The sequence below is a fragment of the Phascolarctos cinereus genome, unplaced genomic scaffold (genome assembly GCF_003287225.1).
Source record: "Phascolarctos cinereus isolate Bilbo 61053 unplaced genomic scaffold, phaCin_HiC Scaffold_4;HRSCAF=312, whole genome shotgun sequence".
Lineage (NCBI taxonomy): Eukaryota > Metazoa > Chordata > Mammalia > Diprotodontia > Phascolarctidae > Phascolarctos > Phascolarctos cinereus.
Genome location: NW_027555847.1, coordinates 118,075,805 through 118,093,343, shown reverse-complemented (window position 1 = coordinate 118,093,343; position 17,539 = coordinate 118,075,805). Strand labels below are relative to the sequence as shown.

The window sequence follows — 17,539 nt, the reverse complement described above, 5'->3', positions numbered from 1 at the left end:
GATCATAGACTTTCCATTTTCATTGAGTTTGTTAAAAACTTTTTGGTTATATCTGTCCTCCTACCAGTCTTTTCCATTGATGAAATGACTACTTCTTAAGCTATCAGGTCAGTTTAATCAATAGTATGGATGTTGAATAGAGGGACTGTGAAAGATTTCTACTAGTTGCTGAGGACCTTACAAATATTTCATAACATCTGTGGTTTTATGTTGGTTGAAGAATCTGCCAATTAGAATTTTAGAACTCCTAATAGCACCAAACATTAATAGTGCTGAAATTGTTTTCTCTGTTACCTCTATGTGTGCACCATAACTTCCTACTTACTCTGTGAAGGCAAAGAGGTAAATTTTCTGTCTTTTCTAGCACCTTAGTTTTTTTGTGCATAGCAGACATTGACTTCATGCTTTGTGAATTAGACTGATTGCCATCACAGTCCATGGCTGATCACCTTCCTATTTGGTGAAATTCAGTGAATTGCTCTTTGTTATCTCCAGGATGAAAAATAAAATCCTCTGTCTTTTAAAGCCCTTCATAACCCAGCCGTTTGCTGCCTTTCCAGTCTTCTTACATGTTGTTCTTCCTCTCTGACTATTCTATAATACAGTGACTATAGCCCCCTTGGTGTTCTCCATACAAGACACTCCCTCTCCAGACCCTGGGTACTCTGGAATGTCCTCCCTTGCTCATTTCTGTCTCCAGGATTCCTCCAGTTTCTTTCATTCAGTCAAAGTCCCAAGTTCTGCAAGAAACCTTTCCTGGTACTCCTAATTCAAGCTCCTTCCCTCCAAGATCACCTCTCATCATCTTGTATGTGGCTTATACACAGTTCGTAGTTGTTTGCATGTTGTCTCCTCCATTGGATTGTGAGCTTCTAAAGAGTGAGGAGTGATTTTTGCTGCACTTTGTACCCCCAGCACTTTGCACAGTGCCTGGTACATAGTAGACACATATTAAATGCTTGTTGACTTGACTTGATGAACTTTTCCTGGCCTTTCTGGCAAAGTCATGTATATGCTCCCTTTCCCCCATATTTGTATGTCTGTATAGTTTAAGTATATTTGTATCCCTTTAAGATTGATGGACATATATGTTTTGGAATGAATGCTGGGCTGACTTTGATATTAAGCATCCCAGTGGCTTGATTGTAAAAATTGGTTCACTGAATACTTGGAAGTAAAGATTTGTAGTCTTTATAATTACTCCAAATAGAAAGGAATGGTAGGAAGGTAGTAAAATTCTCCCTTACTCTATTGATATGTGATATTTAACATAGATAGTACAGGAAAAATTAAACTTACTGCATGGCATCGGTATTTCATGTCACTTACAGATCTTACTATTTAAGATATAACTCCATTTTCTCTAGTTGGCAAGAACCCAGTATTTTTAGGTGTTTCTTTTCTTTAAGAATTGCCTGAGGTTCCGTCTGTTGAAGAGGAAGTGCAAGAAACTGAATCCTGGGCCAAGCCTCTTGTCTACCTTTGGCAGACCAAAGCACCAAATTTTGTGGCAGAGCAAGAGTACAATGCAGCTGTTGCCAAACTCGAACCATACTGTGCTATTTGCACTCTCCTAATGCCCTACTATAAGGTAAGAGAGGTTTTAGGAACCCAAATAGTGATTAAAGTATCTGTTTTTCTTTGGACTTACAATATTTTGGTAATATTAAGGTGATATTTGTTAATTATATAGGCAAGGTGAATAGAGGATGTCATACTCCTGTAGATAAACAACTACTTGAGTCCATTTCCATGTCAATTATTTCCTAATTTTAAAAAAATTTCTTAATTAAATTTGAAAAATTTTTAAAAAGTTTATTTTTAGTTTTTAGCATTCACTTCCTTAAGCTTTTGACTTTTCAGTTTTTCTCCCCTTCCTTCTCCTCCCCCCTCCCCATCATGGCATGCAGTCTGATATAGGCTCTACATATACATTCATATTAAACATATTTTCATATTAGTCATGTTGTAAAGAAGTATGAGAATCAATGGGAAGAAACTTGAGGAAGAAGAAAGAAAAGAAAACAAGAAAAGAAAATGAGATCAAATAGTGTGCTTTGATCTGCATTCAGACTCCATAGTTCTTTCTTTAGATGTGGATAGCATTTTCCATCATGTCATTGGGAGTTGTCTTAGATTCTGGCATTTCTGAGAAAAGTCAAGTCTATGAAAGTTTCTCATCACACAATGTGGCTATTAATATGTACAAGAATCTTCTGGCTTAAGTAAATTTCAACAAACAGCCAGTACTTATCCAATTTTGTAATTCCCCCAATCCCTCTCCCCCCAAAACAAAAGTTATTCTCTTTTGGAAATATGAAGCTGAAGCCTAAACATCTAAAAGTTTGAAAAGCTAAAAATAGGCTCATAATAGTCATTTTGAAATTTTCAAATTATATGTGTTAACTCTGAACCATTATTTTTAGTATTATTTCATCATCTTTAAACATTTGAAGTCATGGACTCACTAGGTGCTCAGTAAATACTTCTTGATTGGTTTAATACACTTTAAACATCTCCTTTCAAGTGACCCCATTTGGGGTATAATTCAATATAACTTGAACAGACAGTTTCTGCCTTGTAGGAACTGAAGTTCTGAAATAACAAAAAACAGAGTTATATGTAATTGATATTTAACTCAAGACACATTTTCATAGGTAAATGATATTTATAAATAATATATGAGAAACATTCAAGGCATAATTTTTTTTTCTTGTATGTTGAAAAATTGGTTCTGTACTTACATTTTCAGAGTGTAAAAATGATATGCTACTCTTCTAAACTTAAATAAGGGAATTATTTTGCTTACACTGTACTTATATGTGATGTGTACAAGATATCACAATTAGAAAAGCTTTATTTCTCTTCATTTTGCCACTGACTTTATACGCTAAGTGTGGGAGAAATCATCTAACCTCTCTGAAATTCAGTGTCCCTTACTGGTTCACTTTTTCATTTCTTCAACTGTCAAAAGTTTTTTTTTTCCTTTCTTTTGTCACAAGGTAGAAGATGCTCGGAAATAATTAGATAAGGTTCTTGAATATATATGAGTTGTAGAGATCTAAGTGAAAACAGAAGGTATTTTTAAAAAAATTGTTTTCACATCTTTTGTTTTATCTCATTCACATTTCCCATTGTGTCCTCCCTCCACTTGCCAGAAATCAAGGATGGAAACAAAACATTTATTAAGGACCTGCCATATGCTAGACATCGTGTTGAAATAATTTACAAATTTTATTTCATTTGGTCCTATATTAACTTCTTTCCCCAAAGAATATGCCTCAACAAGTCAGTATTATAGACAGCGTTCATTATGCATGATCTCCTCTACCTCTGTAATGAGACAGGTAGAGAGGTTTCTCCTGTCTCTTCTTTCAAGCCAACCGTGGTCATTATAATTTTGAAGCATTCATTATTAATTGTTTTATTGCTTGATTCATAAATCACTTACTGAATAGAAGAGTAGGAGGGATAATGAAAATTTTACTACCTTTCATTGAAATGTAAACATTGTATTTTTCAGCCAGACAGTAGTAATGAAGAAAATTATTGTCGATGGGAGAATAAATCCAATGAAGTGACTTCTGCCTTGGAAAAGACTAAGCCACTCATCCCAGAGATGTGTTTTATTTATAGTGAGGAAAACACCGAACATTCTCCATCTAATGCCTTCATTGAAGAGGATGGAACAAGTCTTCTCATTTCCTGTGCAAAGTGTTGTGTACAGGTTCATGCAAGTAAATAAGTGGATTATTCAATAATTTATAGGATTTTCAATCTCTGCAGAAAAATGTAGTTTTTTTCTACGCTTTAGTTCTCAGTTATTAAAATTGGCAATTACTCAGCAAGTTTTGATACGGTCTTATTGATTTTTCTTGGTCATTTCCTTAACAAGAAATTATTCTTTATTTCTGTTGAGAGCCAGTTGTGTTCCAGGCTAAGTTTCTTTCTCCATGGTGCCATAGAAAGAATTCTCCTCCTGCTTCCCCAGGTCCTAGAGGGTGTGATGAATTTGTACTTTGTTTAAGTAGTCAGAATTCCTATATACCTAAAGCTGTTTTGATTTTCATGTAATTGGAAAGATTAGTGAATTGTGTTTTCATAGACGTAGAGCCAGAAAGTGGCTGCTAGAAAGAACCTCAGTGGTCATTCAGCCAACTCACTCATTTTACAGATGGGCAGAAGTAGTCTTTGAGAGGTTAGGAGACACATATAGTAAGTGGTAAGGATTAGATTCCTAGGTCTCTAATGTAAATTTGAAATGCTGATCAATAACATTGAATGGGTATTGTTTTATGCACTTGCTATCCATGATCTATTAGGTGAAACCATGGATAGCAACATCTGCTAAAATTAGAATAAAAGCTAACTTTTATTTCTTTTATTACATTTTAATTTAATCCAGTAGACTGTCTTACACTGTAAAGAATAGACTACTGCATTTCAAATCAGCTATGCACTGAGGTAGATTAGAGGGTAAATGACTAAATTTTGACAGTTAAGAAATTGTGCTATTGTTTTTTAAATATTTTCATTAGCATTTCAGAAGCTGATCTTTGAACTAATATTTCTTTTCAGTCATTCAGTCTTTGGGCTGCAGTAGCCTTTAAAACCTCTGCCATGAGGGCTGAGAACCAAATGCCTTTCTGAAAGCATTTGATCATTTTTGCTGTAAATAGCATCCATTCTAACTAATGGAGAGACTTATGTGGTCATTCTGAATGCTTTGCATTAATAGCTCAAGTGTATGAAAGGTATTAAAGATCTCAATGAGCTAACACATGGATATGCCTGATTTTTAAAAACAGGTTGCTATGGCGTTCCTTCTCAGGACATCCGTGATGGATGGCTATGTTCTCGCTGCAAGAGAAGTGCATGGACGGCAGTAAGTAGTTTACCTCCATCTTCCTGCTTGTACCTGTTTTAAAAGATCTATTTTTGAAAATAGGTGTGTTCATGTAATTTTCATTCCAAATGGAAAGTTCCTTACTTCTAGCATTTTCTACTCCATTTCATCCTTCAGTTGCCACATTTACTTGATTCCTTCCAAGGTCCATGATTTCGTAAGTGTGAGTATGCTCCCTGCAGGCACAGATTGCAACAAACCTTGCTTCAACATATGATATCATGAGTTTCTGTGGATAAAGAAAGTGTCATCACTTGTTAGTCAGCCTTCTGTCTATGAGCCTCTCCAAACTAAAGTCATGACACTGGTCTGTACTTTAGGCCCTTTTAGCTTGTTGTTGTGCATGCCAGCATCAGTACACGTGGTTGGCTTCTGAATGGGCTCATGGCCACATATAGTCATCGATACTCATAGCTATCATTTATAGGATCACCTGTAGAATCTTCTGTTTGGTCTTCAAAGTCCTTCATGATTTATCTTTCTCTCTTTATGTACTATGTGATCCAGTGACCCTAGCTTACTTGATGTTCTGTGCTTAGGATCCCCCATCTCCCTACTGTGGTCATTTCATGGACTGTCCCCCTTACTAGAATGATTCTTGTCTCTATCATGTGGCCTACCTGACTCCATCTAAGTCCCAGCTAAAATTGCAACATCTTTAAGAAGCCTTTACTTATCCTCCTTAATGCTAATTGGCCTTCTCTCTGTTGATTATCTCTAATTTATCTAGTATATGTTTTATTTGTACATAGTTGCTTTCATCTTGTCTTCTCCATTAGGTTTTTTTTTTTGTTTGTTTTTTTCATTCTTTGTGTCCCTAGCACTTAGAACACTTCCTGGCACGTTCACTGTTCAGTTGCTCAGTCATGTCTGACTCTTTGTGAACCTGTGGACCATACTATCCATCGGGTTTTCTTCTAGATACTGAGGCACTTTGCCATTTCCTTCTACAGTGGATTAAGGCAAATAGAGGGTAAGTGAGTTGCTTAGGGTCATACAGTTAGCAAATGTCTAAGGCTGCATTTTAATGTTGGTCTTTTTGACTTGCAGCCCAGTCTGTTAGTCACTTTGCTATGCAGCTGCCTTGCTTGATATGTAGTCACTTAGTAAAGGCTTGTTAACCGTCTGATTTCCTTAGTAATGACTTCATGTCATCTTAGAAGTTAGTTTGTAGTAAATTATCCCCAGGCTCTGTCCTAAGACATGTTTTGTCATTTTTATCAATGATTTAGTTCCTAGATTTGCGGATGAAATACAGTTGGGTCAGATAGGAGCTGACACGAATTGTAGGTTTATAGATTTAGAGTCAGAAGGGAACTCAGAGGCCATCTAGTCCTGCCTCCTAATTTTACAGACAAGGACATTTTTACCCAGATCACACAGGTCACAAACATCAGAAGGACAACTTGAGGCCAGGCTCTAACACCAGAGCTAGTTCTGGTTCCACTACATCCTGCTGTCTCCCACAGTAGATGAGAGAGTCAGGATTCCAAAAGATTTTGGTAATTCAAAATATTATGAGAGATCTAATAATATAAAATTTAATAGGGATGAATGTAAAATGTTGTACTTGGTTCAAACAATATACTTCAAAAAATAAAGTATAGATAGCAGTTCATCTGAAAACAATTTGTCGGTTTTAGTACACAACAAACTTGATATATGTGATCAGTGGTATTTGGGAATAATAAAATATAATAATTTTATTATTATTATTATTATTATTAATAATAATAATAAAAAATAATAAAAGCTATTCTATTCCTGGGCCATGGGCTGCTGTAGTAAGGGAGTAGGGGTATACTAGTGCCTCAGACTTGAGAGGTGACAGTTTGATGCATTCTTCCTTTGACAGGCATTTAGAGTATTATGAGAATTCTTGGTTGTTACACATGGGAGGGACATTGATAAGCTTGAGAGGAAGGTGACCTGACTGGTGAAGGGCCTTGAGATCATGCTGTATAAGGAGGAGGGAAATGAGGCCATTTGGTTTGATTAGAAGACTTAGGGGAGTCTTGGTATTGGAAAAGTTTCATATGAAAGGGGGATGTTTGAACAGTTTGCTCATATTGCTCCACTTGACTGAAACATGTGCCCTCCTCTTTGTGTTTCCAAATTTTGCTAACCCTTTTTTTTGTTGTTTAATTTTTCAAAATGCCTTTTATTGATATCTTTTTTGTCATCTTTCTTAATATTTTGATTTTTGTTGTTGTTGCTGTTATTCTCTCCGTTTCCATTATTGTAGTCAGCACATATATTGTTTTTCTTGTTTTGATTATTTCATTTTGTATTAATTCATACAAGTCTTCCCATGCTTTTCTCTATTCAGAATTTCTTACAACACAGTCATAACTCTATTACATTTATAAACCACAATCTTTTACCTTCCCCAATTATTTTGTTCCCAGTTCTTAGCTAGTACAAAATAAATACTTTGGTGCATATGGGGATTTTCTTTTTGTTACTGACATCCTTGTGTGATATGTGTACCAAAGAAACTTCCAGCTCACAAAGAATGGACATTGTGTCACTTTCTTCAGATGATTTCCAAATTGCTTTTTCCAGAATGGTCAGATCAATTTGCAGCTCCATCAAGACAGTATTAGTGTGCTTTCTTAAAATAGTCCTTAAAACAGCAACTCTTCCTCTCCTTTTTCATCTTCAGTAATTTGTTAGATGTGAAGTAAAACCTCAGAGTTGCTTTGATTTTCATTTCTCTTATTATTAGAGATTAGAAGCAGTCTTTTTATATGTTTCTTAATAGTTTGCAATTGTTACTTTGAAACTGTTCATATTCTCTGGCCTCTTCTTTGTTGAGAGATTACTTTTTTTCTTATATTTCTCATATCTGCCTATATGTCTTGGATATTAGAGCATTATCTGAGGCATTTGATACAAAGATTTTTTTCCCTCAATCAGTAGCTTCCTTTCTTTCTTTGTTGCGTTAGTTTTGTTTGTACAGAAACTTTTGCAAATCTTTTCATGGAAATCATTTATTTTATATTTTATAATAGCCTCTATCTCTTTTTTGGTTAAGAAATCATTAACTGTAATTGTAAAGGAAACAGCTGGTTTTCTTATGATTTTTTTTTATCAGATGACCCTTAATAATTTAGACATTTATTCATTTAAACGTTATTGTTTTATATCATTCATGATGTTAGTCTAAATGCAATTTTTTACTGACTGTAGTTTTCCCAGTAATTTGTTGCAAATAGGGGTTCTTTTATAAGTAAATTATGTTTTAGGGTATATTATATCGTGGTATATTGAGTTTAGCTATTTCTGATCTCCTTTTATTTTTTGGTCCGTATCAAATAGTTTTGATGAACCTGCTTATCCTTTCAAAATTCATCTTAAATTAAGTCTTGTTCATGACGCTTGTCTATATTAATCTGGTACGCAGATACATCTTGTGTGTATTATTCTCCGTGCATTTTCATAGTGAATTATATTCTTTTATTCTCTAATTGTTTTGTACATATAATTCTTTTGCTCATTTAAACTTTTGAGTCTATGCATTAGCATAAACTGTCTCCTTTGGCTAGAATGTATTCAGTCAGTCAGCAAGCATTTGATAAGTGCCTGTTATTTGCTAACAAGCAACGGAAGGGAAGATGTATTTATATAGGACTTGGTATGTGCCTGGCACTGTGCTAAGCACTTTTTACAAATATTATCTCATTTGCAAGGTAGGTGTTATCATTATCCTCAACTTACAATTGAGGAAAACTGAGGCAAATAGAGATTTAAGTGACTTGCCCCAGGTCACACAGCTAGTAAGTGTCTGAGATCATGTTTTTGCTCTTCTGACTCTAGGGCCAATGCTGGTACGCTCAACCACTAACTAGCTTCAGGTTGTGTTAGGCATTGTGCTAAATGCTTGGGATACAAAGAAAGGTAAAAGACAGCCGCTACTGGTGATTTCAGTCTCTAATGGGGGACACAACATGTTAACAACTATGTAAAGAAATTAATTTATACAGATAAATAGGAAATAATCAATAGACGGAAGGCATTAGAATTTGGGTTGGATTAGAAAATGTTTCCCGTAGAAGGTGGGTTTGCTGTAGAACTGGGAAATGTAGGAATCCAGGGAAGAGAAGAGGCAGAGATGAGGAGAAGAGTGTTCCAGGTGTGGGAGACAGCGAGAGAAAATGCCCGGAGGTGAGAAGTAGGGCTAGGGAGAATAGGAAGGTGTAAGAAGGGGTGGGGAGAGGAACTGGGTGACGAAGGGCTTTGAATGTCGTAGTTGATTTTGTATTTGATGCTAGAGGTGATAAATTCATGGAGTAGGGGGAGCGGTGTGTGATATATTCAAACTTGTACTTTATGAGAAGCACTTTGGCGGTTTTATGGAGGATGGATTGGCATGAGGGGAGACCTATGGGAGGATGACTCACCAGGTATTACAAGACTCTAGAGGTGAAGTGATGTGGGCCTACACCAGAGTGTCGGCAGTGTCAGAAGAGAGATGGGGGCATATTGGGGAGATGTTACAAAGGTGGAATCATCTGACCTTGACAGTAGGTTCAATATGAAGGGTCAGAGATGAGGAGGATGACTCCTGTGGTGTGAGCCTGAGCCACCTTGAGGTTGGTGGTGCTCTCTACAGTCATACGGGAGTTTGGAAGGGGGTGGAGGCCAGATTTTGGAGGAGAAGATAATGAGTTCAGTTTTGGACATGTTGAATTTAAGATGTCTACAAGCCTTCCAGTTCAAGGTAACTAATAGGCAGTTGGAGATTTGAGACTTCTTTTAAGCTCAGCTCTAGTGCCATCTCCCAAGTGAAGCCATTCCTAACTCTCTCACCTGACAGTGATCTTTTTGCACTTACATAATCTGGAACACATTTTCTTTTTCCTTTTTTAAAAATAATTTATTTTTTCTTTTTAAAATAATTTTATAATTTTTTTTAATAATTAATTTTTTTTTAGTTTTCCACATCCACTTCCATAAGGTTTTGCGTTTTAAATTTTCTCCTCCTTCCCTCCCCCTGCCCAGACATTGTGCAATCTGATATGGGCTCTACTTATTCATTCATATTTTCCTGTTAGTCATGATGTAAAGAACAATTAGAATTAATGGGAGAAATCATGAGAATGAAGCAATAAAACAAAACAACAGAGGAAAGAGAGAGCAAATGGTATGCTTCCATCTGCATTTAGACTCCATAGTTCTTTCTCTGGATGTGGATAGAGTTTTCCATCATGTGTCTTTTGGAGTTGTCTTAGATCCTTGCATTGCTGAGAAGAGCCAAGTCTGTCAAAGTTAGTTGTCATACGGTGTGGCTGTATAACATTTTTTTCTTGATCTTCTTTTTGCCCCGTCCCATTGACCTTATATTTCATTCATATCCCCCATTAAGCTTGTCAGGGGCAGGAGTGACATTATTCTTTGCATTCTCCAGACCTGGCCCAATGCCTAGTGTATGGTGAGAGTGGTAAATGAGTGTTTTCTTGGATGAATGAGTAAATGAAATAAATTATAAAAGATACTTGTCATTATTTCTCCTCTGATCCACACAGAGTTTCTAACATCATACTAGTCACTGAAGTTCCCAGCATGTATTTTTGAATTGAATTGATTTGAATTAAATGATTGGATACTATTGTTCTCCAATTATCACTAACAAAGAAATGACTTTGATTATGTGAGAATAATTCTTTAGTTTATTATGTGAGGATAAATCTTACATTTCACTGAAATTTTTGAAAGAGAATCTTAAAGTTTTTATAATAAAAATATAGTAGCTGACAATTATTTTCAGTTTTAAGTATTAGATTATGTCATTTGATTCTTATGACAGCCCTGTGCTGTTATCCCCAGTATATAGATGAAGAAACTACAGCACAAAGTAGTGAAGTGACTTATTTTCCCAAGTCCATGTCAGATGAAGGATTTGGGCCCCCGATCATCCTGACTATACAGGTGTCAGTCTAAATAGGCTGCCTGTGGGGGAAAGTATTCTGGGCCTCTGTCATTTTCACTTTAATCCTGGGAATTAAGCTTCCTTCCTGTTTTTGTTTTTCCTTGCCACAGCATAGCTTTCACCAAAACCTTCTTGTCATTAGCATTTTTGTTTTGGTTGTTTTTGCTATCTTAATTCATTTATAATTTTTGCCTTCTACTCTGTTTCCTTTTTATGATTGAATCAGAGTTCTCTAAATGGAAGGAACTTTACCCACTCATTTTACGGAAGAGGAAACTGAGGGCCAGAGAAGTTGTGATTTACTCAAGATAATTGTGATGCTCAAGATTATCTTCAAGATAATTAGCGGCATAGGCCAAACCAGAGCCTTGTTCTTCCTCTTAATCCAGTGCTGTCATTTATTGCGTGACTAAAGAGAAAATATTCTCAAATTGTTTTAGAATTGAGCTTAAAAAAATAACCTTCTATGACATTGAAAAAATTGGTCTGTTATAAAAAATATGTCATTTAGGATTTTATAATGGAGTCTTGCAGAACTAGATCAGTCTGCACTAGTTTAAACAACTGAATTAGAACTCTTGAAAGGCAGTACAACATGGTATAACAGAGTCACCTATGTACCTATGTATTTTAGTTGTAACTAGCAAGACATTCACTACTAGGCCAATGATTTTTCTATTTAGCTCTTTCAAATTTTGAGTAAACTTTATTTATAAAACTCCACGTTTTTTGTGTTTTTTTGAAACTTCCTTGATTGACTCATAAAGCAATATAGAGTCGTAATGGACAATATTGATAGACTGACTTTAAGCTTCTTGTTCATTATGGCAATAACTCACAATATTAATTTTATTAAACACTTACTAAATAAGATTCAGACTGATTAAGTTGAGAGAATGATTGCGTTTAAAAATTGTTTTCCAATCCCTGACTTATCATGAAATCAGTTTCCAATGCTTCGAAGTTAAATAGACAGCAACTCTCATTAGGTTTTCTTTAAGAATTGATACTATAACAGCACAGCTTAGGCACAGTGATGTTACAGTGTTGATTTTTACCTAATTTGGTGTCATTCCTGATTTTGTCTTGCTTATTACATACCGTGGGAATGTGAGAATCATAAATCTCTAACACAAAATTTCCCATAGCACATAGAGATGAACCTATTTTGTAGCCAGCAAGCATAATGCTGTTAAGTGTTTTGTTATTTATCATGATCTTTTTGACAAGGTACTGAAGTAATGAAAATAATAATTACATTTCAACAAATGTTTATAAAGGAAGACACTGTACTAGGTGTTAGTGAAAAATTGTCACTGAAAATAATATAGCTGCTACTTTTAAGGAGCTTACAATTAAATAGGGGGAATAACGTATTTGAACAAAGTGTAATACAAGTTAGAATGTAATAAGCACAAAAGAGAACACCAGGCAAGATGTTATAAGAAAATTAAAGAATGAAAGACAGAGGTGCAATAATATAAGTAAGGTTTATGTAGTATTTGACTTATGAACTTGTTCTTGATAATTAAATTAGCAAATGTGTACTGAAAGGAGTAATACTTGTCTACCTTTCCCAGACGTTTGTAGCTTAAAGCCAGCAAATCATTTTGCCCCTGCACAGTGGCATGTTCTGAAGATGGTAGGGAAGTGGTGTAGTGGGTCTGGGTTTTGTGAAGTTAAAGAGATTGCTTACTTAACAGGGCTCAGGTTCCCAGAGATGAGAGCTTCTTTTCCAGTTGGAGGTGGAGGCTAGAAGATAAGTAGCATGGCCTACAGCTTGTCTGTACTGACTGGAGAGTGGAATCTTTATTCTATTCTTTGTAGTACTCTATATCTCTGGTTAGAGCAGCTACACGGCACAGTAGATAGAGTGCCAGGCCTGCAGTCAGGAGCACTCTTCTTGAGTTCAAATCTGGCCTCAGATGCTTACTATTTGTGTGACCGTGGGCAGGTCATTTAACCCTGTTTGCCTCGCTTCCTCATCTGTAAATGAGGCAGAGAAGGGAATGGTAAACCGTTCAGGTTTTTTTGCCAAGAAAACCTGTAATAGGGTCACAAAGAGTCAGACATAACTGAAATGACTGAACAAAAACATATCTCTGATAGTGACATATATCTGATCCATGTTAGTGATTATATTCTCCACAACTTTTTTGCCTTTTTCTAGTGCTTCCTATTCTTTTAATTCTTTCATTAGTTTTAAGTTTCCTTCTTATTTTGAATTTTTTGGTCAAGAATTTTATTATTACATCTGTTTTCCCAGTCTTACCCACCCTTAAAACGATAAAGCCCTGTCATAATTGTTGTAGTTCCAAGTGGTATGCATATTAGATCAGGAATGATTTGGTTCAAACTTTAACACTGAGTCTCTAATTTATATTACAGGAATTTTGACTCTTTTTCTATTTGTGCTTTGTGGAGTTGAAGGATATGAGATAGATAATTTTTGAGTGGTTGAGTGACAATCCTTTTATACCTTCATAATCTTTGTAATCCTTGTTCAGTATCTTTCCATATGTCTTCCATAGGAGTCTCCTCCAGTATGGTGGAAAGTCTTCCTTTAGATTTCTTTATTTTATGTGTATACTTTTGGAGCGTGTGGGTTATTCATTGTTATCCCTTATACTGCACACAACCCATTTTCTTTTTAAAGTCAGGTAAAAATTTATTATGTGTCTAGTTTGTACCAGCCACTCTTTTAGATGCTGGGGATACCACAACATAAACAGAACAATGTTTGTCTTCAAGGAGGTTACATTCTGTTGCTTGTAGAGGTAACGTGTACACAAATAAGTACACAAGGGAGGTGGCTCCTGAACTGAGGCTTGAAGAGAGTGAGAGATTCCAAGTGGAGGAGGTAAGGAGGACTTCTTTCACATGGTAGATAACCTTGTTCAAATGCACTGAGGTGGAAGAGGTGAGCGGAATGGAAGGTAAGTCAGTTGGACTGGTATGTAGATACATGATGCAAATCATGCCAGAAAGAGAGGTTGGAATCAGATTTTTAAAAGCTTTAAATGCCAGAGGAACGTTGTAATTTTATCCTAGAGGCAAATAAGAGCCACTGAAGTTTCTTGAGAAGGAAAGTGAAGTGGTCAGATCTGTGCTTTAGGAATATCACTTTAGCAATTGCTTGGAGAGAGGAGATTCTTGAGAGAAAGAAAATACTGAGAAGGGTTTTCTAGTCGTCCAGATGTTAGAGGATGAGGGCAGTGAGGAGCAAGAAGTAAACCCACTTCTCTTCTTGATCCATTTTGTTGGGAAGCTTAAAAGAAAATATCTTACCATCAGCTTCTTACTGCACCCCCTCTCCCAGTGGAATTTTGGAATCTTCCCTTGGTCTGGGTTCAGGTGAGCATCTCCTTTTTCTTGCCTCGATTACTCCCTCCACCTCCCATACTTTTTTATGCTATCTTTCCCCCTTCAGAATATAAGCTCCTTGAGGGCCAGGACTAACACATTGATGTCCCCTATGTTTTACATAGTGTCTAGAAGACAGTAAGTGCTTAATAAATGCATTTTTGCTCTCATTCTCTCTATCATGGTACAGTTTGGATGAGGGGCAGGCAGTTTTCTGTGATTATGATAAGTATGAGAGAAAAAGATTTAATATAAAAATAATTTGTTAGAGGTAGAGTGGACATTTAATACGCACAGTGGAAGGACAGAGTGGAATGTGCTGGAGCCGAGATGTATAGGGATGATGGATTGGGGAATGGTAGCAGGGAAGGGAGTTTTTTCCTAGACAGACTCCTGAATCACAGACATCCATCTCTCTCTTGACATACTTTTCATAACTGTTTCTGCTTGGAAAATCATAATATTTTGCAGCCTTTTTTTTCCCACTATTGTCCTTTAGGTGTCCTTCACCTTTGATTTTTTGAAGTTTGTGATATTTTAGCTGTGCGGTATCATCAGAAGAACAGTGCCAAATATATTTCTTTCAGTCAGAACCTTGGGGTCATTCAAAGCGCTAGGTCTTTTTCTTTCTTTTTCTTTTTCTTTTTTTTTCCTTTTCTTAATAGCTATCTCGCCTACCTTTGTCTTCTCATTCATTTCTAGACCTGATAATTTTCCATCCATGATGTGATGTCCCAGCTCTAGAGGTTGTCCTATCAAAATCTAAACAATAGAAATTCTCCATCTCTTTGGCTTTTTTTCAGTAGACAGTTGGGATGACCTTTTTTGAGTGATTACAGACCATATTTAAGAGGTTCTGCGGTGTTCTGCGGTGTTCTGCGTACAGTGTCTACTTCTGAATATAGATTTGTTGCTCCATAGCAGCCTATAATTTACCTATGACCCTTTTCCCCTTAACTGCAATAATTCTCATATGATAAATGAAAATGCATTTTATTTAATCTGAAAGCTAAATCATTGGTTAGTGGTTTGTAACGCAACCTTTATAAATTAAGCTGTTTTCATTTCTATTCAACATGGAATCATTTTTAAGGTAAATATTCTTAGGGTTCAGAAGTAGATTTTTTTTATGGGGAGGAGGAACACTGGAGGGGGAGCGACTTTAGGACACATTCTAAATGAATCAAAATCAATTTTTTTAATGACTTTGGGATGTCACTAGATTCTGCCACTTATAAATCTTCAATAATTTTGACAGTTATTTGAATCTCTTCATTTCCTAACTTGATTACTGTAGTTCACTTTTAAGTCTTATTTCAGATTTCACTGTCAAAAGATAACAGGCTGCAATAATTAAAAATATCATTCCTATGTTGTGGGGGAGTATGGCTGCAGCTAAGTGGCACAATGGCTAGAGCTCTGGCCTTGGAGTCAGGAGGACCTGAGTTCAAATGTGGCTTCAGACACTTGACACGAGCTGTGTGACTCTGGGCAAGTCAGCTAACCCTCATAGCCTCAGTACTCTCCGCCACCCCCCCACGTACGTGTGTGTGTGTGTGTGTGTGTGTGTGTGTGTGTGTGTGTGTGTGTAAAATTATATGAGTTATTGCCTTGCCTTTAAAAATGCTAAAATCTTATTATTCTCTTTTTCTTTTCACTAACTTCTGATTTATTCTTGCATCGATTTTTTTTAATCTTAGTTCTCTCCCGTCTCTTACATTTCAGTTTTCTTCTAATCATGAGGAGTTCAGCTAGATGATAGGAGTAAACTGGTCACCTAAAGAGGCACTTGAGTTTGGCTAACAATTTAATTAGCTAAATTCTTAATCTCTGTTGGGAATATAAATAGGAGGTAGGATCATAATGATTTAAAAGAGTATTTCTTGTGTAATGTCTTAAAGATGTAAGAAAACCTGAAGTATAAATAAATATTTTGAGAAACATTTCTTTCAAAATTTATAGAGCTTCATGTTTGATTTGATTTAAAGTTCTTGCCTAAATTCATACATTGACCAACTTTGCTTATATTCATGCTGGTGTTGATAAATCTTCCTTCAGTTATCATTCTGTTCTTTTGTACTTAGGGATGTTTCTAAAATACAAGGGTTATTATTCAGTTAAATAGATAAAAAAGTAATGTTGTTCTTCATTTGTTGTCCCCCAGAAATTGTTATTTAGTTTAGATTTTATTTAGTTCAAGCTTCTGTCCCTATGAATAGGAGTGAAATCGCAAGAGCAAGCTAAGTGTTTAGCACAGTACTTGGCGTATAGTAGGTACTATTTAAATGGATATTCTTGGGGGGAGGGGAAGCATTAATTAAGCACCTACTGTGTGTGACTTTCTGTTTTAAACACTTCACAAAGATTAATTCAAAAACCTTTGAGGTACCTGCTGCTGTGATCCCCATTTTAAAGTTGGTAAAACTGAGGCAAACAGAGATTAAGTGACATGTTTAGGGTCACACAGTTATTAAGTATCTGAGACCACATTTGAATTTAAATCATGTCTTCATGACACCAGACCCACTGCTATATCTAGTGTACCACCTAGCTATCTATCGTAGAAACCCTGATTGCAATCTTCATTCTGTCCTTGGGAAATTTCCCCTCATATATAGCCAAGAAATGAAATTATGCTATGATTTTTTTAATATACATTTAAAAACTAATTTTCATTTTTCCTATGTGCTTATTAAAGACAATTATTAATACCATAAGTAAGCTTTGAAACTAACCACTAACTCACATGTGCTCACAGCCTGATTTTAATATAATAATTGTAGTCTAATTACCTGTTAGATTATTATATAAATTTCTGTTTTTATGGGAACTGAGAATATTTACTACAGGCAGGTGCTTATTCATTCTGAAAACTATCATCTACCTCCCAGGGTTGCCGTGAGTATAAAATTAGGTAATAGATGTAATGTACTTTCTAAACCTCAAAATGCTATGCAAATATTAACTATTATTAAACTAGCACTAAAGGAGTGGTAAAAGGCAAACCAGTTAGCTCTGAGGAGGAGGCATTGTTAGTGATGATAGTATGGAATACTGCAGCTCAATAAAGTTTTGGTGGACTTAATTAATTTACTCTTTGAAAGGCTGCCTTTAGTCATAACCTTAACCACTTGCTGGTATGAAAAGCTAGTTTTATACATTATGAATTGAACCATTAATCCGTATTCTTATTTACTCAAACTTATCTCTTCCACCTCAGTTTTGGACAGTTGAATGGATTCATTATTTTACTCTGATGGAAACCACAACGTAGAAACACATCTCTATGCTGTGTGTTCTTAGAAGAAGTTGCCACACTATGAAAAAGTAGGGTCCAC

The 17,539-nt window shown here is 35.8% G+C and overlaps 1 protein-coding gene across 8 annotated transcripts in view; it reads left to right on the top strand.

Annotated features, from left to right (window-relative positions):
* KDM4C (lysine demethylase 4C) overlaps positions 1-17,539 on the top strand; it is a 484,233-nt gene that overhangs the window by 280,026 nt on the left and 186,668 nt on the right. For all 8 annotated transcript variants that reach the window (XM_021006278.2, XM_021006277.2, XM_021006274.2 and 5 more), the window contains 3 exons: positions 1,410-1,591; positions 3,524-3,737; positions 4,809-4,885. In XM_021006278.2, coding sequence (XP_020861937.2) covers positions 1,410-1,591; positions 3,524-3,737; positions 4,809-4,885 — 473 coding nt within the window. The remainder of the gene's footprint in view (positions 1-1,409; positions 1,592-3,523; positions 3,738-4,808; positions 4,886-17,539) is intronic.